At 42.6% G+C, this 23,079-nt stretch overlaps 1 protein-coding gene across 1 annotated transcript; it reads right to left on the bottom strand.

Annotated features, from left to right (window-relative positions):
• Positions 1-4,658: 4,658 nt before the first annotated feature.
• Positions 4,659-22,531, bottom strand: Tmco1 (transmembrane and coiled-coil domains 1). Its single transcript, XM_006983238.4, has 7 exons — positions 22,310-22,531; positions 21,889-21,966; positions 20,241-20,300; positions 18,972-19,018; positions 16,147-16,214; positions 12,369-12,513; positions 4,659-5,305 (listed from the first exon to the last, which is right to left on the bottom strand). Exons 1-7 carry the CDS (start codon positions 22,377-22,379, stop codon positions 5,207-5,209), a joined length of 567 nt encoding a protein of 188 aa, XP_006983300.1. The 5' UTR covers positions 22,380-22,531; the 3' UTR covers positions 4,659-5,206.
• Positions 22,532-23,079: the final 548 nt, after the last annotated feature.

The following is a 23,079-nucleotide window of genomic DNA, read 5'->3' as shown; positions in this document are numbered from 1 at the left end:
CGAGTTGTGGAGATGATCTACAGCCGTGAACTTTTTCCAGAGAAGATGCAATCGTCCTTATTATTTCAAGTCTTCTAGGTGTTTTAATCTTTCTTGTGCATCAGTAAATCTTCCCTACTGAGATAAGCAAGGGATGGGCTTTTATCATTTATCATTGGAGAAGAAGATAAGATTTTTAATTAAATGGTGTATCTTAAATTATCTAGTGAACATAGAGTGCAGCTAAGCCTGGAAAGAAATGAAATGTGCACACTCACAAGCCTAGCACTTTATCAATAAGATTTACTGGGTAAGGCTTTGGACAAAGGGACCGTAACAAAGTAATCTGTATCTCTGGGAGTTGGTTCTTTGGTAGAACAATTGACTACAGAAAAGTAAGCCATATCCAACTTAGGTTGTTTTTCTTTCCTCCAAAATGTTTCACATATTTATCATTGGACCAAGCCACTAGTACAGATCAAAGAAAAGAGAGAACATATTCCTAATTAAATGTGTCCAACTCCAGGGAGTGCTGACGTGCAGCTTGATATAGTAACTGTGATCTGGACTTAGTGTAGACATATTGTCAACTCATGTGCAATTCCTGAGAGACCCAGCTTGGCCCTCCAGAGTCTCCTCTTGGAGATATGTCTGCTTTTATCGCTAATTTCACCTAAACCCTTCAGAAATGGTGTGATTGACTCTGTGATCCAAGTTTTATGAAAAGTCATGAGTACTGAGTCAGTGACATGCACTATGATGGCAGAGAAAACACATGAGTGTTTTTTTTTTATCTGAGTATCCTGATGACTTTGGAGCCCTTGTCCGTTTCTCCCAGCAGCTACTTGTTGTAAGATTTCAAAGTGGATTCCCACAGTTCACTTGCACAGATGTGTCAGATGTCCTTGGTCCACGGAGGAATGAATGCATGCAGTTGTACCTTGATGCCTACCAGAGGCAGAGACTGCCAGAAAGCAGCCTCCTGCATCTTTGAGGAAACAAGTCAGACTCCTGGATAATGCCTTTCTAGAGAACTGGTTGTGTTGGCTTGACCTTTTTCACCTAGTTATTTCTTAACACATTCAAAGCCTTAAAAAAACACCAACACAACTGAGGTGGGCTGTGGTGGTATTGTGTTCCCCAAAATATTGTGTACCCTAATAAACTTATCTGGGGTCAGAGAACAGAAAAGCCACTAGATACTTAGGATAGGCAGCGGTAGCACACGCCTTTAATCCTAGCATTCCAGAGGCAGAAATCCATGTGTTCAAGGATACAACCAAGCATGGTGACTCATGCACACCTTTAATCCCAGAAAGTGAGCCTTTATCCCAGGGAGTGGTGGTAGAAAGCAGAAAGGTATATAAGGCGTGAGGACCAGAAACTAGAAGTTTTTAGCTGGTTAACCTTCAGGCTTTCCAGCAGCAGCTAAGAGCCATTGGGATGAGGACACAAAAGCTTCCAGTCTGAGGAAACAAGACCAGCTGAGAAGTTGGCCAGGTAAGGTTAGCTGGGGCTTGTTCTGCTTCTCTGACCTTCCAGCATTCACCCCAACAACTAGCCACAGGTTTGATTTTATTAATAAGACTCTTTAAGATCCCTGCTTCAGTGGGCAGTGTTCTCCAGTGCCGAGATGTAACACCACCAGAATTTCTGATGGGATGCTGCAGAGGCTGTGTCTGACTCCTGAACTCATGTGACCCTCCCCTTTCAGTCTCAGAAGCCGGGACGACAGGAGTGGGTAAATCCTCACACCACACTCCTTCCCCAGTTCTTCTAATAATACCTCAAGTCCACAGAGGAAGAAAACCCTTATTTCTTCTGTTTAGAATGGGTTTTGCTTTTTGCTTGTCTCGTGCAATCAGAATGGTAAAATTTGTGGGTTATGACCACATTTTTGAAAACTGGAACAATATTCAAAATGCATAGAGGAAGGAAATATTTTACAAAACTTCAGTATTTGGATTGTGATAATAAATAAATCCCCTTGCCCTGGGTTGTAGTTTAAAAAGAACAAGCATGAGAACCACAGCATTGAAGCATTTATTGCCTAATCTTGCTTAAAACTGTACTTATTTTCCTAGAATGGAATACACCACCAAGTCAAGCAGTTTCAGAGTTTTTCTAACTTTCTTCATAAGGTATCTGTTTGTCTGTTCAGAATGGTTAGAATAATTATAAACCTGAAACTTACTTTTATGCTGAGAAAAAAAAGAAAGAAAGAAAAGCCTTTGATTGAAGCATTTCTTCAGCAGCAAATGAGCCCCAGATCTAAATATTTCTGAATTTAACAAATGTATTAGGTTCCACCTGCGAAAGGGAGCTGTTTGAATATCATCTCTTACTAGACTTCCACTTATTCTTTTCCTTACCCATGTGGTAACAAGCTAAATAAAGAAGCTTTAACTTATGATGAAAGAAGGCTTCTTAATATAAACTATTCAGATGGTGATACAGGAGAGTGGAGATATTTTAACAGAATAGACACAGACAATCTTAAGTTTCCAGACCCTGACTTACCTTCCATGAAGACCCCTGAACATTGGGTAATGAGTCTAGATGAGATCCATGCTAAGTTAACACTGTAACAGGACCAAAGGGTGCTAGGTAGAAAGCCAATGAGCCCTGAAACCCACAGATCTGAGTTTTTGCTGGTTCTGCCATCTGCTGGTATGTGATCTGGGAATAAATCAAACAAAAATCTCTAAACCTGTTTATTTGTTTTGTGGAGACAAGGTCTAAGCTATCCCAGGCTGTTTCCTTGAACTTCTGACCTCACCGCCTCTACTCCCAAGTGCTGGAATTCCAGGCATAAGATCCTCTGCCTGGCTCGACAAACACTTCTACCCACTGAACCATCCTGATAGCCCATCATTCACTTTTTTTTAAAAAAGTAACTTTTAAGTTAACAGACAAAGTATTGGGTTTCATCATGACATTTGCATAAATATGTAACACTATATTTTGACACCTCCTCATAGTGATTTCTTTACCCAGAGTCTGTGGGCCATCAAATATTGGAAAGGAATAAGGTAGCAATATCCCCTGAGACATGCATGGCTTTGAGATTAACCTAAATGACAGACACATAGAGAAAATCTGGGATCAGGTGGGCCATGCACTCTGATGGAGACACACCAGCATCCTGGAAACACGGTGTTTACTATTTAAGAGGCAGGTTAGCTTGTGTCTAGCTAGTATTGGTGGGGGCAGGGCGGGGTGAACGGCCTCAGACTGAAGTCATCAGAGAGGAGAAAGCTGTGGTCGACACTTTCTGAACACAGCTAGTTTCTATACTCAACCAGAGGACGGGCTTGCCATTCACATGCGTCTGAGACATTGAGGTCCTTGACATGGCTGTACTCATCAACAACACACACTCACTCAGGACTTTGTCTGCTTCCCCGAAGTATCCCTGCAGGGGTGTTCTTGATGACCCCACCACTGGTTTAACATCGAAAGTGCTTTGGGCAGCCTTCTGCACCTGCCCATCTTTCTTACATGTAGAGTCTTAAGAACAGAGTTCCACTTGTTAACAAGTGTAACCACCTCCGTCTCCTTTGCTGCTGGCCTAGAAACCCATTAAAACACTATACTGTTGTAACAGGAATTTAAAATGCAATCTCTGCAGCTCAGGATGCAGCTCACTGATGGAGTGCTCATCTGGAATGCACAAGGCCCCAGGTGTGACTCTCAACACTACTAAATAAATCACTTAAGAAACAGAGTCTCTAAAAATTAAAATAAAAATCAAAGAAATATTACTTGAAATCTCAGTAATCCGACCATGAGTCCACAATGAGACGTACTGTTCCCTCCCAAAGTCAATACATTCTAGAAGCTTCGGTTACACTGCTGGCTAACACTCGCAGTACTGGGTGTGTCTGGGTGTGTCTGGGAGAGTACTCCCCTGCCATCATTCCTGCACTGAACTCTGCAGTTCTAAACGTGGCTTGACAAAGGGAACACAAACCACAAGTACAGCAGGAGTTCATGATGTAGTCTGCTTTAAAACAACAGCAAATATTATGTTCACAGAAAGGTCTAGAAACAGAGCAGTCTCCATGAGCACCCCTGGTACTCTGAGATCAAACTCCAAGTCCTATCTCTCGTAAAGAGAAAGAAGCCCTCTCCTATGAAGTTTTGCTTTCCAGTCAAGCAGGAATGTACTAGATAAGCACTATTATCTAATCAAGGCGTATTTTCCTTTCCTTTCTACTCTTACTTTCTGTGCTGGTAAGTTTTTATTGTCAACTTTACATAACCTAGAGTCACCTGGTAAGAGGGAACTTCAATTAAGAAATTGTGCAGATCAGACTGGCCTCTAGCCATTGTCTGGGAGAGACTGTCTTGATTGACAGTGATGTAGGAGGGCCTAGTCCAATCATCCATAGCATGTGGAGTCTTTCCTAGGCAGGTAGGCCTGGGCTGTCTAAGAGGCAGCCAGAGAGTGATCTGGTAAGCAGCATTTCTCCATGGCTTCTGCTTTGGCTCCCACTTGAGTTCTAACTTCCCTCAATGATGAACTGTGACCTGGAAGTGTAGGCTGAAATAAACTCTTTCCTCCCCTAAGTTGCTTCCGGTCATGGTCTTTATCAAAGTACCAGGAAGCAAACTAGAACACTTTCAAATTGCATACTAGGACAATTCTATATTTTAAACATATGAGACAAGGCTGGTAAAAGAACACATAACAAAATTTTATTTTAGCTTTTTTGGGCCAATGCTTACCCTTATATTCAGATTACAGAAAATATTTTTTAAATATGCAAAAAATCAAATATTTCTCTAAATGAAATAGCTAAAAATTTGGCTTGTTACCAAACATAAGTGATATATTTGGCTTTTTAAAAAACAGCAAATACTTCCAGTTAAGTTGTTACACTAACTGTTTTTTCTCCTAGTTGCCTAGTGTTCATGGACAGTCTGCTTCTATGGTACATGGCACATACACAGGCTTGATCATTAGTCCCATGGAAATACTGAAGTGAAAGAAGAAAGATGATATTTGTGGTTACATAAAAATCACCCAAATTTAACTAATGAGTCCACTTATTAAAGCAGTCATCTGTGACCAAAAGCACTTATACTATTAGTTAAGTGCCATTCTCATTTTGACCATATCCAAAAAAAGAAATAACTCAAAACTAGAATGTGGCCAGATGCCTTGCCAGTCTGAAGTGAATGCCTAGAAAGTGTGACAGGAAATAAAGAATTCTGCTTTCGTTCAAGAAAATTTTCCAGAAGGAGGCGGGGGTCCAAGAAATCCACCAGCCTGCTTGGTGGCAGCTCGAGAAGGGGCAAGGCCAAGAATCTTCTGAATGTTCTGTAAGAAAGCACAGTAAGAACTGATTTTAATATAAGCTGTAACAGTGCTTTACATCCACCTCAGCAAAGAGAATGCACATAAACTAAAAGTACCTGCCATGGGGTGACTGCGTCATTTTTTTAAAACAATGAAGATCACAACAGTAAGAGCTGTACATCTTGACAGGACTGGGTCTGCTAATGCAAAGAAGGTGACTTTTTTTTTTGTTTTTGAGACAGGGTTTCTCTGTGTAGCCCTGGCTGTTCTGGAACTTGCTTTGTAGACCAGGCTGGCCTCCAACTCATAGAGATCCTCCTGCCTCTGCCTCCCAAGTGATGGGATTAAAAGTGTTAGCCACCACTGCCTGGTGGACCTTTAGATTTTTTAAAACCTTTCCATCTTTTTCTTTCTCTTAACTGTATCTTGCTATGGAATATTCCTTTACACGATGTAAATATATGTTGGTGTGACTGATCTAATAAAGAAGCTGACTGGCCAATAGCTGAGCAGGATAAGGCAGGAGAGTGAGCCTAGGAGAACGCTGAGATCCGGGCAGAGTCTGGAGTCGCCAGCCAGACACGGAGGGAGCAGATGACCGTGCCATGCTAATAAAGGCACTGCCATGTGGCAGAGCATAAATAAGGAATATGGGTTAACTTAAAATGTAAGAACTAGCCAGTAACAGGCCTGAGCTATCGGCCAAACATTTGTAATTAATCTAAGCCTCAGTGTGTTCATTCGGAGCTGCTGGTGGGACAGAAACTTCTGCCAACAGTAACTAATGCAACAAATAGGGTTTTTTTTTTTTTAATTTTTTTTATTCTGTTTTTTAAAAAGTACTGAAGTAGTTCCTATAAAAAACAATTCTTTTATGTTCTGATTTCTTTGTCTACAATAACATTTAATTTAATTACATAACAACAATAACAAGTAAAACCAGTATAAACAGGTTTTGGAAAACAATGGACTTTTGGAGCAGACAGGCGTGGGTGTGCTAAAGAGTACTCATGAACAGACAGCTGACTAGAAAATCAATTGGCATATGCTTTAACAAGACTGGAGAGGGCTTATAAGTGAGCAAAGGTTAAGTAAAGGCCAACTGTGACTCAGCATTTTTGAAGAAAAGACTTAGGAATTACTTCATTGCTCTTCTCAATCCCTTCATTTGGTATTTGAAAAAACTAAACTTTGGAAAGGAATAATGGATTTTCCAAAATAACAAAGCTAAGTTAGAAGTAGGGGTAGAGTGGGTGTAGTGGCACACATCTGTAATTCCAGTGCTGAGGAGGTGAAGGCAGGAGGATCAAGAGTTCAAGGCCAGCCTGAGACCACATGAGTCATAACCTAGTTACAACTCAAAAAAGTTCTAACTTAAACTGACATGACTGATTCTAGTCTAGTGGGTTTTCTTCCTCCACTCACTATGTTAAAATTCTGCTTCTGGGAGATGGGGGTAATGGAGGGCAAGGGTTGGGGGAAAGAGAGCTTAGGAGAGTGGGAGGTCCCAGCTGGATCAGGAACAGAGTTACCATGATAAATGAAGACCCCATGGGAATGGGGTGAAGCAGAATGCTAGAGAGGTCCCCAGAAATCCACAAAGATACCTTCACTATAGACTACTGGCAATGGTCAAGAGAGTGCCTGAGTTGACTTACTCTGGTGATGGGATGGCCGCACACCCTAACTGTCATGATAAAACTCTCATCTAGTGACTGATGGAAGCAGATACAGAGATCCACGGCCAAGTCCCAGGTGGAGCTCCAGGAGTCCAATCGGCGAGAAAGAGGAGGGATTATATGAGCAAGAGATATTGAGACTATGATTGAAAAAAGCACAGGGACAAATATCCAAACTAGCGGAAACACATGAACTGTGAAACAATGGCTGAGGAGCCCCCGTGGAGCTGGACCAGGCCCTCTGGATAAGTGAGATAGTTGTTCAGCTTGAACTGTTTGGGAAGCCCCCAGGCAATGGAACCTGAACCTGTCCTTAGTGCATGAGATGGGTTTTTGGATCCTAGGGCCTATGCTGAGACATTTTGCTCAGCCTTGGTGTAGGGAGGAGGGGACTGGACCTGCCTCAACTGAATCTACCAGGCTGGGCTGACTCCCCAAGGGAGACCTTGCCCTGGAGGAGCTGGAAATGGGGGATGGACTGGGGGGGGGAAGGCTGGGAGGTGGGAGGGGGGAAGACAGGGGAATCTGTGGCTGATATGTAAAATTAAATTAATTATAAAATAAAAATATTTTTAAAATTCTGCTTCTAAGAACAAGTGATATTCAGTGTACACGGCTTTATACAACTACCTATCCTTCAATATTCCTTTATTAATCTGTTGCGATTCAGACACTGGGAGAATGCCCAGATTTAGGCTCCTTTGGAAGTATATATTCCTAACCCTTGTCAGAATATAATGAAGTAACAAATACAACTTAAAGGACCCCTTTAAATTTTATTTATCATAAAGCATTTAAATATATGTAGCATACAATATAACTCATAACTTAAAGGAGAAATTTTAAAATGAGTTAGGAAGACCAATCATTAGTAGGCCAGGCTAGAGAAAGAAATATCTGTGTTTGTATTACTTTCATAATTAACTTCAAACATATCTGTAAACAAATTAAAAAACAAAAAACTAAAACACTGCACAAAACAGTGAGAAAACCAAACGATATACTACCAATTTCCAGGGTTTTTTTGTTTTTGTTTTTCAAGACAGGTTTCTCTGTGTAGCCTTGGCTGTCCTGGGACTTGCTCTGTAGACCAGGTTGGCCTTGAACTCACGGAGATCTGCCTGCCTCTGCCTCCTGAGTGCTGGGATTAAAGGCTGCACCACCATGCCTGACCAATGTCCAGTTTTTAAAATTTGGGCATTAAAAGCCAGGTGTAATGGCAAATACCTGTAATGCCAGCACTTGGGAAGTAGAGGCAGGAGGATTAGGAGTTTAAGGCCAGCTTGGGATACATAAGATTGTATTTATGTACAATGTATTTAACACTTGGCTAAGGACTCTGAGAAATAAGAACAACTTGAAATAAGACATTAGAGAACACGTAACGATACCACATTTGTCCAGCCAACAAACACAGCAATACAATTCTAGACAAAACATACAAGGGATCTTTGCTCGGTTACTCTACAGACAGGGGTCAATTAAATGAGTCCTTGTCATTTTCCAGAATAAAAACCAGTTTAAAAACTCTGATGGCTTCTAAATGACAGGTTAACTGAAACGAAGTAGAAAATGGAAAGGCAAGTAAAAACCTTTAGGAGAAATAAGATACTGAGTGGGCAGATAAGAGTTTCATGCTACTGCTGAGAACTTCACCTTTAAACTCCATGCTCAGTGCCAGCCAGTCACCCCATGGTTTGTGCTGCTCTCAACCTCGGCCACTGAAGCTTCCTTTTGCAGTGAGCAGCCGTTAATACAGAGACCCATAACTGGGCAAAGGGTTGAGAATAAGTGAGCCTGAGTGGTCCTCTGCTCTAAATGGGATGGCCATATCAACCCCCTCCCTAAGCTTCAGGAATGTCTTGGAAGATGGGAAGGGGTGCTGTAAAGGGCTGTTTTCTGAATGTGACAGAGCCAGTACAGTCATGAACTCCTGGGGGTTTTCACTTAGATAAGACTGGTCAAAATTCCAGCATGGATGCTTGGAGAGGGCCTTTCAAGGCCCCACCCCTAGCTGAGGAGCTGCTGGCCACTGATGGCTGCTTGGGGAAGGAGAGTCACTTTCCTCTGGAAGGGTGGTGACTAGCAGGCTCTGACTATTGGTAGGTTGCCCATGTTCCAGGGCCTTACACTCATGTGCATATAGGTTGTACTAATTGGACTTAGTAGGTTAGGTTATTTATGAAGGAAGGAAAGGAAGGAGGGAGGGAGGGAGGGAGGGAGGAAGGAAGGAAGGAAGGAAGGAAGGAAGGAAGGAAGGAAGGAAGGAAGGAAGGAAGGAAGGAAGGAAGGAAGGAAGACACCTAGTTGGGAGTGAAGATGTCAAGGTGAGTTTGGAGAAGTTGTAGTCAGGCACTTGTAACATATATGAAAGTCTCAAGAAATACAACATTAAGATGAGCATGGTGATGAACGCACTGGGGAGGCAGAAGCAGGCAGATCTCTGAGTTTGAGATCAGCCTGGTCTACACTGAAAATTCTAGGCCAACCAAAGCTGCATTGGAAGACTGTCTCAAATTAAAAAATAAAATAAAAAAATACATATTGCAAAGTTTTGCAGGCCAGGTGGTGGTGATTAAAGCACTCGAGAGGCAGAGGCAGGCAGATCTCTGTGAGTTTTGAGGCCAGCCTGGTCTATATAGCAAGCTTCAAGACAGCTAGGACTACATAGAGAGATGCTATCTTAAAACAAAAACAAACAACAACAAAAAACTTGCAACAATGAGAATGAGCCAGGCATGCCAATCACACTTGTGATCCTACTATTCAGGAGGTAGAGGTAAGAGGACCCAGGAGTTCAAAAGCATCCTCAGCTACATAGCAAGTTCACCATCTTGGGCTACTTGCCTTAAGACTCTGCCTCAAATTAGCAACAAAAAGAGGATAAATTAAAGATAGTTTCAGATATATGAAGATTACTAATTTGTCGCCAACAAACTTGTACTATAAGAAATACAAGAAGGGGGCTGGAGAAAAGGCTCAGCAAGTTAAGAGCATTGACTGCTCTTCAGAGGTCCTGAGTTCAATTCCCAGCAACCATAAGGTGGCTCACAACCATCTGTAATGATATCTGGTGCCTTCTTCTGGCCTGTAGGCATACATGCAAGAAGAACACTGTATACATAATAAATAAAAAAAAATCTTAAAAGGAAAGAAACACAAGAAGGAAACAGAACAAAACAAAAACCTCTGAATCTCTGAAGAAGCCAGGTATAGAAGAATCATAACATAATAAAGGTGATGAAGAGCAAATCCACAGTCACCATCATACTAAATGGGGTAAAACTGAAAATATGCCCTTCAAAATCAGGTACAATAGAAAGTGGTCTCCTCTTATTACTCTTATTCAAAAGTGATGCTTGAAATCTTAGCCAGTAGAGACAGGGAAGAGAAGGAAGAGGGATGTGTAAGATTATCCCTGTTTGCAGATGATGTGAGCCCGTGCTGAGAATACCCTAAATGCTCCACCGGAGAATGCTTAGAAGAGATAAACAAGTGCCCAGTGGTGCGATGGCTAGCTCTCTGTACTTACAAATTCAGCAGGATACAAAACCAGCACACATGATGCAATAGCTTTTCTGTGCACTTTTCTATAAGAGCACTGAGAAAGAAATCAGGAATAGCCTCAAATACAAACAAACAAAAATGGAATGAAGTTGAAGAGGAGGAGGAGAACCACAGTCCACAAAACAGCCTCAAAACCAAACATATGACCAGAATCTGAAGAGCTGGCAGCAGCATCTCACCACCACATCCTAGGAAACCATTAATAAACTCAGCGTGTCCTGTGAGGCACAAATTAAGATGACCTTCCTCAGCGCTGTGCTTCTTTCCCACTACCTCTCACTAACAGTGGACTCATGGTCCCTACTTCCCTACACACCACCATGCCTCCAAGCTTCCATATGGCCTCCTATGTCAAGAACAGTGGTGAGACTATTCACCCTCAGGACAGAATTCAAACAGTCCTTTTGTGTAAAAAATCCTAGTTTGTAGAACAAACCTCTGTGGCCACTGTGTTTCTGTAGCAGGTTTCTAACTCCTGCGTGTTGCACCCATGGAGGTGAGAACAGGCATTAACTACTGCATTGTGTACACATGGAGGTGAGGACAGGCAGTAACTACTGCATTGTGTACACTTGGAGGTGAGGACAGGCAGTAACTACTGCATTGTGTACACATGGAGGTGAGGACAGGCAGTAACTACTGCATTGTACACATGGAGGTGAGGACAGGCATTAACTACTGCATTGTGTACACATGGAGGTGAGGACAGGCAGTAACTACTGCATTGTACACATGGAAGTGAGGACAGGCAGTAACTACTGCATTGTACACATGGAGGTGAGGACAGGCAGTGACTACTGCATTGTACACATGGAGGTGAGGACAGGAAGTAACTACTGCATTGTGTAGACATAGAGGTGAGGACAGGCAGTCACTACTAATATCAGTTAGATAGGCTTAGTTTTCCACCTAGAATTCAAGTCTACAGTCCATATGCTTTTAACTTACTCATTTTTAGTTTCAAAGAATTCCTAACATAGTATGAGGCCTAGAATTCATTGTAGGCACTGGCAGAAAATCCAACTCTTTAGTACCTAAGCTTTATTTCAACTGTAAATAATCTAAAATTACTAAATTATTGGTCTTTCTGTGTCAGAAGACAGTCTAAGAATGGAGTCATGTGAGGAGAATTCTGAGTGCTTGTGAGAAAACTCCTAGAAATCAAGACAAGTGTCTTGTGACCTTAGTTTCCTCAAAAATACAAAATTGTTTGGAATGTGTCTTCATGCTCTTCCCAGGTGTAGCAGATAGGATGAGCTTACCTCAGATTATTCATAACAGCTGGCTATTGTTATTTGTTTATATACCTCTATGAAAAACATGTTTTTGCCGTGTGAGGCTTGTCTTTGTGATTGTGTACTTTATGTGATCCTTCTTAACCCTCAGAGTATACATTGTCTGATGCTCTGAATAAAGTTGGCTATGGCATGAGACTTTGGTCTGCCTCATTTTTAGGCTCCATTCTCTCAAGTCCCACTGCCACAAGAGCAGTAAACACTCTAGAACTGACAAAAGGCACTAATACATGGTAGAGAAATGATACTGGGAAAACTGAAGTCACTGTACTTTAGATAGATAAAATGAAGAAGAAAACCCAGACCTTAAGAATGGAGTGTGGAAGTCATGCTTGGTTTTAACACTCCTCTCATCCCTAAAGTCAGTAATCTAGATTTGCAGGCATTTAATACAGTTGTAAACAATGCACTAGAATTCTAAAATGAGCAACTGAAGGAACTCAGTAACCCAGATAAGCTTCCCAGCACTACAGAAGGAAAGGTACTTTGAGCAACGACCGAAAGAAAAGCTATACATATCAAATAAAGGGTGTGGATACTCACTTGTCGAATGGACATAGTACAGAGAATATACAGGAAGATGAAGGAGCAGTCTGTGGTGTCATCTCCCAGCAAGTTTCGATGAGACAATCCTTGGATGTAGGAAAGAGGAGTGAAGGGAAGCTTTGCCACCACTCTACCATCAAATCTAAAATGGAAAAACAAAAGCACGGAACTATTATCTTTAGAAAAACATCTGGGCACAAGTAGAACACTTTGACCAAGGCTGAAAGTGCGGGGATGTGGGAAAGGACCCGGGCTCATCAGTGCTCTCTAAACAAGTGGTTCTCCATGCTTCTGGTATGAAGAACCTGTACACACTCAAATTATAGAGGACACAAGAGACTTTTACTGCGTGCATCATAGCTATTTAAATATGTTGTATTAGAAAGTGAACTAAGCCAGGTTATAGCAGGAATCTTAAAGAGTCTTATTAATAAAACAAACTCAGGGCCTGGTATTGGGGTGAGTGCTGGAAAATCAGAGAAGCAGAACAAGCCACAGCTACCTCACATCGCCAGTTCCTCAGCTGATCCTATTTCCTAAGACTGGAAACCTCTGCGTCCTCATCCGGAATGAATCTCAGCTGAACTGCTGCTCGAAAGCCTAAAAGCTTAACCAGCCAAATGCTTCTAGTTCCTGGTCTTCACGCCTTATATACCTTTCTGCTATCTGCCATCACTCCCTGGGATTAAAGGCTCACTTCTTGGGATTAAAGGTGTGAGTCACCATGCCTGGCTGTTTCCAATGTGGAACTCACAGAGATTCATGCCTCCAGAAGGCTAGGATTAAAGGTGTGAGTGTCACCATTTTCTAGCCTCTGTATCTAGTGGCTGTTCCGTTCTCTGACCCCAGATAAGTTTATTAGGGTGCACAATATTTTGGGGAACACAATACCACCACACCAGGTGTGATGGTGTACACCTTTAATCCTAGCACTCAGGAGGCAGAGGTAGGTGGATCTCTGGATTCGAGGCCAGCCTGGTCTACAAAGTGAGTTTCAGGACAGCCAGAGTTGTTACACAGAAAAACCTTGTCTCAAAAAACCAACCTCCCCCCAACAAAAAAAAAAAAAAAAAGAAAAAAAGAAAAGAGGAGTGGGGGGCTAGAGAAATAGCTCAGCAGTTGCCATCACTTGCTGCTCTTCCAGTGGACCAGGGTTCAATTCCCATCACCCACATCATGGCTCACAACAGTCTGTAACTCCAGTTCCAAGAGATGTCATCTTACCTCTGCAGATATCAAGTCTGCACAGGGTGCACACATGCACCCTAAATACCCATATACATTTAAAAAATGTATCTTCTTAAGTAGCAAGAAATCTGATAAATGCTAACATGCATATTTTAACAAAAAGTAACTTTTAGGGGTGAGCAAGATGGCTCATTATGTAAAGGTGTCTGCTGCCAATCCTGATGACCGGAGTTCCATCCTGGAACCTATATGGTGAAAGGAGAGAACCACCTCCTGCAAGTTGTCCAGACTTCCATATAGGCACCTCAACACACGTGAGTGCACCCCCTCACCCCAACATTCACGCAGACAAAAAAAAATTTTTTAAAGCTTTAAAAAAGACAATTTAAAAAAAAAAAAAAAGCTTTAGAAAGTATTTTGGGTAAAAATATATTCTAAAATAAAGAACTAGTAAGAAGAGAGGCAATTTTTAATGAGAGTGAAAGTGAATAACATCTTGGGATTATTATGAAGTCTCTGACAGCAACAATTTCTTTTTTCTTTTTCTTTCTTTCTTTGTGTGTGTGTATATGTGTGTGTTTTCTGAGACAGGCTTTCTCTGTGCAGCCCTGGCTGTCCTGGAACTTGAATGTAGACCAGGCTGGCCTCAAACTCAGAGAGATCCACCTGCTTCTGCCTCCTGAGTGTGTGCACCACCACTGCCTGGCCTTCCTGTAAAATTCTGATAGCAAAAGAGAGAGGAAGGTAAGGAGACAAGGAGGTCAGGGCAGCTCTACTGGTGTGGTGTGGCACAGTTCAGGTGAGCTCTGGATGTTTGTCTAGCTCCGTCAAAGCAGGCCACAACTGCCCTGGTCTGCGACATGCTTGTTTAAACAACAGCACCTCATCGCTGAACAAGACTATAGTTGGTCAGACTGTTTGAAGAGTCAAACATTTTCATATGAATACCTTCAGTTTGAAGAAGCATATTAGTAAGCTATTGAAAAAGGGTATCCTGCATGACTTTTAAAGACTATATAATGCCTAAGCTTTTATCTAATAAATAAATGTTCTCCCTATTAAGTAGGTTTAAAAAGTTATTATGAGCCAGGCATGGTGACCCACTCCTTTAGTCCCAGCAGTTGAGAGGCAGAGACAGGAGGATCTCTTGAGTTCAAGGCCACCTTGACCTACAAAGTGAGTTCCAGGATACTAGAGTTACACACAGAAACTCTGTCTCAGAAAACAGCAAAACAGGTATGTCAGTGGTTCTCAACCTTCCTAATGCTGAGACCCTTTAGTACAGTTCTTCCTGCTGTGGTGATGCCCCAGCCATAAAATGATTTCCATTACTACTTCCTAACTGTAACTTTGCTAAAATTATGAATCATAATGTGAATATTTGTGTTTTCTGATGTTCTTAGGTGACCCCTGTGAAAGGATCATTGGAATACAGGAGTTGCAACCCACAGTTGAGAAGTACTGTATTCTGTGATTGTATTCTTTTAAAATGAAATTTTTTTTTACATAATTATTTTGAAGTTATTTAAAAAAAAAATAGGATGGCAACATGGCTCAGAGGGTAAAGGCACTTGCCATCATGTCTGACAACCTGAGTTCAAGTCCCTGGACCTATCTAATGGAAGGAGGAACAGACTGTGGTCCTCTGACCTTCACATATGCACTGTAGTTATGGATACAGAAGCATGAAGCCTACTGCATATTCTCAAATGATTATGGAAGATATATGATGGGGAGGATGTGCTCAAAGCACATTATATACTCATAAAAATCTCTAGGAAGCAGGGCGGCGGACGCCTTTAATCCTAGTACTCAGGAAGCAGAGGCAGGTGGATCTCTGTGAGGTCGAGGCCAGCCTGGGCTACAGAGTGAGATTCAGTACAGCCAAGGCTACACAGAGAAAACCTGTCTCGAAAAACAAAAAACCAACAAAAACAGTGGACAGTATAGGGAAAATATGCTCAATGTATAATATATAATTGTGACATAGTACTATGTACAATAAATATATACAATTAAAAGGGTTTTTAAATATGTAAATAATGTTTATGAGGAAAAACAATAATGTATATGAGAAAAAAACTGAGGTGAAAAAACAACTATAAATCTGAATAATATATTATATAATTTTGAAATTTTCTTTCTTCTACTATTTTTCTTTTTCCTTTCTTTCTCTCTCTCTTTCTCTCTTTCTCTCTCTCTCTCTCTCTCTCTCTCTCTCTCTTTCTTTCTTTTTTTTTTTCTAGACAGGGTTTCTCTGTGTAACAGCCCCAGCTGTCCTGGAACTGGCTCTATAAACCAGGTTGGCCTGGAACTCACAAAGATCCTCCTGCCTCTTCCTCCTGAGTGCTGGAATTAAAGGCATATGCCACCACTGCCCGGCTCTTCCATTATTTTTGAGACAAGATTTGGCTATGAAGTCTAGGCAAGCCTCAAACACAGAATATTATGGCTTCAGCTTTCCAAGTACAAGGCTATAACTTTGAAATCCTGACAAAGTATTAATAAAAAAAAACCTTATGTTCACTTGCATACAAACATAGAATAACATTTATTAGGCAGAAGAATTACATAAAAGATTACTCACATGGAATTAAACATTCCCATTAAGGCAGTAAAACAAAAGCCAATTGCAAACATGGATTTCATTCGTACCTACAAGGAAAGCAAAAAATGGTTATTTCACACTAAAAATAAAGAAATAAAGAAGGTATACTACAAAAATTGAAGTTTCATGTAATTTTTCTTAAAAAGTTTTCCACAGAGCTCGGTGTGGTGGCATACACTGGGAGGCAGACCCAGGCTGCTCTGTTATTTGAGGTCAGCCAGGGCTACACGCGAGACCCTGTCTCAAAACCAAGAAGTTCTCCTTGGCCAAAGCTCTTTGCTATCTAACTCTCCTTCCATCTCCAGTTCCTCCTCTCCCTGTAAGGAACTGGGAGAGCTCTGAGGCCTCAGTCAGTCAGCACCAACAAGTGTTGACTGAGATGTATGTCTATTGTTATGATGGTGTAGTTGGTTATGTTGCCAAGGCTGGTTTTGAATTCTTGGTCTCACTGACTGCGTAAGCCTGCTGAGCAGCTGGGATCACAGGCATGCACAACCACAATACCTGTCTCTGAGAAGCACTTTTTTTTTTTTTTTGGTTTTTTCGAGACAGGGTTTCTCTTGTGTAGCTTTGCGCCTTTCCTGGAACTCACTTGGTAGCCCAGGCTGGCCTTGAACTCACAGAGATCCGCCTGGCTCTGCCTCCCGAGTGCTGGGATTAAAGGCGTGTGCCACCACCGCCCGGCTGAGAAGCACTTTTTAAAATGGCAAACTTGAATCTTGTTAGGCTCTTTTCAAGGGCAGGGCTGGGGTGGCTGAAATGAAGAGCACAGTGCCTCAAGGAAAAGCATCAACCAGACAAAGGACTTCTGACTCAGGCCAAGTCTTTGAGGGCATGCTAATCTATGACACCAGCTTAGGGCTGCCAACCTCTGGACTTCAGGGGCAACAGAGAGAAAGCAACATGGTAGGCCACTGTGAGTTTGGTATCCTGTTATTTGCAACTAAATTCTTACTAAATTCGAATCCCATAAATGCATAAATAGAACAAGTATAAAGATGTACAGTTTTCAGACATTATCTCTGGTTCACTGGTATAGTGCCAATTTTTACCTTTTATAATTTCCAAATGGTGAACATGTTAAAAATTGTGCTAGAGGTAAGAAAACTCACCTTTTAAAATCCCTTCCTATAGCCAGGAATGTGGCAGCACATGCCTTTAATCCCAGCACTAAAGAGGGAGAGAGCAGGCTGATTTCTCTGTGTCTGGGGCCAACCTAGTCTACAAAGGCCAGCCAGGGATACACAGTAGGACCATGTTTCAGGAAACAAACAAACAAAACAAAAACAAACAAACAAACAAAACCCTGTAAACTATAGTCATCATGGAAAAGGGTTTTTAGAAAATGGAGAAGCATAGCCAGGATCTCTCAGTAAGTGAAGAAACTCATGGTTGAGATGTCCCATGCCAAACACACAGAACTTAAAGGTGGTCCTGAGTCAAACAATGAGTAAGAGAGCTAACGAAATCCACTTTTCCTTACAGTATCATGACGTATAACACAGACTCTTAACTATCTACACTGTGCCAACCCTATACTGGAATTACACAAACACCATAAACCCAAGATTCAGCACGAACACAAGGCGGAATAATAATTGGTTGTGTTTCAAAATAAAAAGGGGGGTTGGATAGATGATGTAGTGGTTAAGATTACTGGCTGCTCTTCCAGAGGACCTGGGTTCAATTCCCAGCACCCATATGGCAGCTTATAACCATCTGTAACTCCATTCTTGAGAGATCCAACACCCTTTTCTGGCTTCTGCAAGGACCAGGCATGAACATGGTGCAGACATACATGCAGGCAAAATATCTATACACATATTTTTTTTTTTGGGGGGGGGGTTCTCCATGTAGTTTTGTTGCCTTTCCTGGAACTTGCTCTGTAGACCAGGCTGGCCTCGAACTCACAGAGATCCTCCTGGCTCTGCCTCCTGAGTGCTGAGATTAAAGGCGTGTGCCACTGCTGCCCAGCAATAGTTCTTTTTTAAAGAGTAAAACTTTTAAAAACCCTTTTTAGAAACCATGACCTGGAGTATCACAGTAACTACTGTATCACAGTGATGGGAACAATTGCACATGTATTATTTGCATCAGTATTTCATCTCTATTAATGTCTGTGCTCATCAGTGCATATAAAAACTTGGACATGTCAGTGTCGGGGAAAAAAAAAAGGCAAGACATTTCTGAAGGAAACAAATTATAACCTCCAAAGCAGCCTTTATAACTAAACTATTAAAATGAAGGGGTTTTTGGGAAGGTGGGTGGGGATGGTGGCGGGGGAGGAGAGTTGTTATTTATTTGTTTGAGACAAGGTATACCTCTGTAACCCTGGATAGCCTGGAACTCAGAGAGATTCCACTTGCTTTTGCTTCTGAGTGCTGAGATTAAAGCCATGCACCCAAGCCAGCTTCAAAATGAAGTTTAAATGTGGCAGCACACTTTTTCTATGTGGTCCAATAATACCTATGATTATCACTTATATCCCTGATAAGTGATAAACTTTGAGAACTTAAATGCAGCCAGTGGTGGTGGCACACACCTTTGATCTCAGCGTTCAGGAGGCAGAGGAAGAGGCAGGTGGATCTCTGTGAGTTCAAGGCCAGGCTGGTCTACAGAGTGAATTCCAGGATAGCCAGGGATACACAAAGAAACCACTTCTTAAAGAAAAACAAAACAACAACAACAAAAAAAACAAAAACAACAAAGAACTTAAATGCAATGCATATGATGCAAATGGGAGTTTTGTTTAAAAATACCCCAGCTCCCCCAGGTCACTGTGAAATCATACTCTGGACTCTCACCATTGACAAATCTCTGTTGTTGTTCTTTAGCTTCTCTTCCTGTCTCTCTGAAAAGAATTCATAAACTGGTTAGTACAACGAACACAGCATAATTCTCAAATAAATTATCACGGTCTGGAGATTACAAAAGCATTCTGTTTCAATATCATTCGATAAATGGACTGAATACATGGGTTGTTGCTTATTTTGTACTAACAGAATGTTTAAATGTAGAAGAGTGCCAAAATACGTCCATTTAAATAAAAGTGCTATCTCTATGTGGCGTCACAGATGGGTGCTAACCAAGAGCTGTCTAACTGGACTCCAGGCCATGAAAGAAGAGGGAAATCATGCTTAGAAACCTAGGCAACTTCCTGGAGCTGGTGAGGCCATGGAAAAGACTACTGGGGCTGGAGAGGCAGCTCAACAGTTAAGAGCACTGGCTGCTCTCCCGGAGGACCCACACTTAATTCCTAGCACCCACATGGAGGCTCACATAATAAAAGACTGAAAAAAAGAAAAAAGACTCTACTGCCGCCACTTTGCAGGACCAGAGTAATTCCTTACCACACTCTAAATCTTATCCTTAGACCACAGGTTAGTGTAGCCACCACCCTCATCAAAGAAGCTTCTCTACAGCAGATGGAGACCATCACAGAAAACCACAGCGGGACACAAAGCAGAGACCAACAGTAGAACCCAGCAGTGACTACATCTACATCACAACTCCTGTATCTGTGCTCAGAGGACATCACAAAAGAGGGAGCAAAACCATCTCAGAGCCGGGACACCAGGAAGTCTGCTGTGAAACAGTCTCTCCTAGAAATGGCTGCATAAACGAGACCAGAACAACGGCAGTACCAATAGACATGTGAACATGGAAGGGAGAAAATGTCTCAGGGTCTGACCCTAGACAAAGAACTATGACTAGGCAACTAATGGGAAAGGGAGAATTAGCCTTGCTCAGGGATGAGCCCCCTTATTAATATCCAACAACAAGTAGTCAGCCTTGAAACCATAGACACACAAACAACAAAAACAGACAAAGCAGACTGTATGTAGACACTTGTGCATGCACATACACACATGTATGTGACAATAATAACCAAGGAATAAGAAGCTATCAATTTGAGCATGGGGGCGGGTATGAGAAGGGTTCGAGGGGGGCATCTGGGAGGGGCTGGAAGAAGGGAAGGGGTAAAGTGATATAACTCTATTTGATTAAAAATAGATTAAAAAATAAAAAGATTACGAAAAGAAATCTAAGTGTTATTTGGGTTACTATCTCACCTATCTTCTTTTTTTGTTGTCGACCAGCTGACTCTGTTATAGTCTCCTTCTTCTTTTCCACTGTAAATATAAACACATAAGACTATCTATTACAAGGATGCTCTATCACCGATGAATTACAAGAAAGTTACACTGACAAAGAACCATGCTCCGGTACCATGTTCATACTAGTAAGCAGAAGCAAGCAAGAGAGAAATCTTACAACTTTTTTCTGTTAGAAGCATAAAGTCACTGAAGTAAGAAAAGCCTAGCCAGGCGGTGGTGGCGCACGTCTTTAATCCCAGCACTCGGGAGGCAGAGCCAGGCGGATCTCTGTGAGTTCGAGGCTAGCCTGATCTACAGACTGAGATCCAGGAAAGGCGCAAAGCTACACAGAGAAACCCTGTCTCGAAAAACCAAAAAAAAAAAAAAAAAGAAAGAAAGAAAATCCTGGAAGAGAGTCATGTTTGTGAAGGTAAATACAATGAATTTGGTTTTAAATATAGCGAGCTGCCATTATCAACACTGAATAAAGAATGGTGAACTGTAATTTTAGAAGTCTAGGCTTGAAAACAAAAGTCTGAGTTTCGTCTCCAGTTCTGTTTTCTTGTGATGTAAGCCTATCATTAACTTTCTGCGTCTGCATCTCCTGTCCCGTTAGGTGGAGACGTTTACACAGCCGGCCACAGTGGTTACTGAGGGCTGAACTCAAGGCTGTGAGCACGCGAGACACAGACTCCATCACAGAACTATACTCAAGGCCCTCGAGTAAGATACTTTAGGGGTGGCGGGGAATGCAAGGAGAGCTGCGGAATGCACCTCAGCTGTTGCCGTGCTCACGTACCACTTGCCAGACCTGGGTACGATCCCCAGCAACCCAAAAACTGGATGTGACAGTGCACAGCTGCAATCCCAGTCCTTAGTAAGCAGAAACGGAGGATCAGAAGTTCAAGGCTAACCTCAGCTAAACAGAGTTCAAAGCTAGCCTAGCCTACATAAGATCTTGTCTAAAATTTACCCAAAAGGGCTGGAGAGATGGCTCAGAGGTTAAGAGTACCGACTGCTCTTCCAGAGGTCCTGAGTTCAATTCCCAGCAACGACATGGTGGCTCATAACCATCTGTAATGAGATCTGGCGCCCTCCTCTGTATACATAATAAATAAATAAATCTTAAAAAAATAAAAAATAAATAAATAAATAAAATTTACCCAAAACAAGGAACTCAAACCAGGGCTAACTGAGACCCACCTCAAAAAAAAAAAATGATAATGTGGTGGTGCACGCCTTTAATCCCAGCACTCGGGAGGCAGAGGCAGGCGGATCTCTGTGAGTTCAAGGCCAGCCTGGTCTACAGATTGAATTCCAGGACAGGCTCCAAAGCCACACAGAGAAACCCTGTCTCGAGAAAAAAAAAAAGTCTTCGATTTCTATTTCAGCAAGCTGGATTTTGGTTTTGTTTGTGAGACTGATCTCTCTATGTAGCCCACGATGGCTTGGAACTCACGATTCTGTCTTGATCTCCTGAGTGCCAAGATCTCAGTGTGTGCCCCAGCCAAGTGTATTGGACTAGTTTTGTATTCTTAGTATCAGCTGGTGCTCCTAAAATAGTCAACGTGAACATGAACTCAATGAATTTAAAGCTGGAACTGCCAACGTGTATCATACTCACATTTTTTACTTTGTTTTTCCACTTCTGCCTTCAATCTCTTGTACTTGTCTGTCCTGTAAACCAGGACCCAGGTTATGCCTAAAACATTTAAAAGGAACATGTTTATGAGAAATCATTGGAATGGTCACAACAAACTGTGACTGATGGAGACAGAAGGATGTCAACACTTTGCTCTCTATCAGTAATTCGCCTTTTCCAAAGTCAGTTCAAAACATTTTTTTTTTTAATGTATCCACAAACAAGTCAAAGGAAATCGGATTCCACACTTCCCTCCCACTTCTCTCGAGGATTTTTTTTTTTGCAACAGACCAGGCAGGCCGCAAGAAATGAGGCTCCCGATCTTTCCTCCGGGGGCGCGAGGGACCCCTGTGTCCTTCCCACCCCGAGACTCCTCGGACGTCCCAGCAACAGCCGCTCTCACCCTCGGCGAGCAGCGCGGTGCACACGGAGATAAAAACGATGAGCAGCGTGTCGGCAAACATGGTGCTCATCTCGCTCCTCCGTCCCGGCGCCCCCACACCCTGCACGGGGACAAGCGCTCACGAGCCGGCGAGAGAGGGACCGGGAAGACGCTTCGCGGGACCGAGCCCCCGAGAGGCACACTACAACTTTGACAGCACGGAGGCCGCACTTCCGCTTCCGGGACACTGGCCCGGAACTGCAAGTGTCGCTGGAGCGAGGGTGACCAACTTGTATTGGAAGAAACCAACCCCACAAGTCTCGGGGGCGGCGGGCGCGCGCCCAGGCCCGGTCTCGCGAGAGTTGGGAGGACCGTCCCTCCCGCTGCGGATTGCGGCTTAGAGCTCGGCTCCTGGGGTGCGATCGTCTACCTAGGTCGGCACCAGAGTCCCGTCGCTTGGCGTCTGCGTTTTCCCTTCAGCCCCGGCTTCCGTGGCCGAAAAGTTAGGGCCAGGGTTGGGATGCTCGCCTCCAGTCGTGGAGCTGGGCGCGCGAAGACGAGGTAGCCATTGGTCGCTGGTTAAAAGAAACTGGGATTGCGCCGCAGGAAGGACGCTGTTTGCACGCGCTGCGGCTGAGGGTTCTGCAGCGGCCACAGTCGTCTGGAAGGAAATGCACACGTTGAGTTCCAGGATGAGAAGTGGTGGTTTCAGAAAAAGCAAAGAACCCTTCTAGGCAAAGTGAAAGGCGGGGGGCGGGAGGGCGGACAGGGTTTGGAAAAGGCGTGGTGTG

Source organism: Peromyscus maniculatus, chromosome 11 (assembly GCF_049852395.1).
Source record: "Peromyscus maniculatus bairdii isolate BWxNUB_F1_BW_parent chromosome 11, HU_Pman_BW_mat_3.1, whole genome shotgun sequence".
In the NCBI taxonomy this organism is placed as follows: Eukaryota; Metazoa; Chordata; class Mammalia; order Rodentia; family Cricetidae; genus Peromyscus; species Peromyscus maniculatus.
This window is presented reverse-complemented; position numbering and strand designations above follow the sequence as displayed.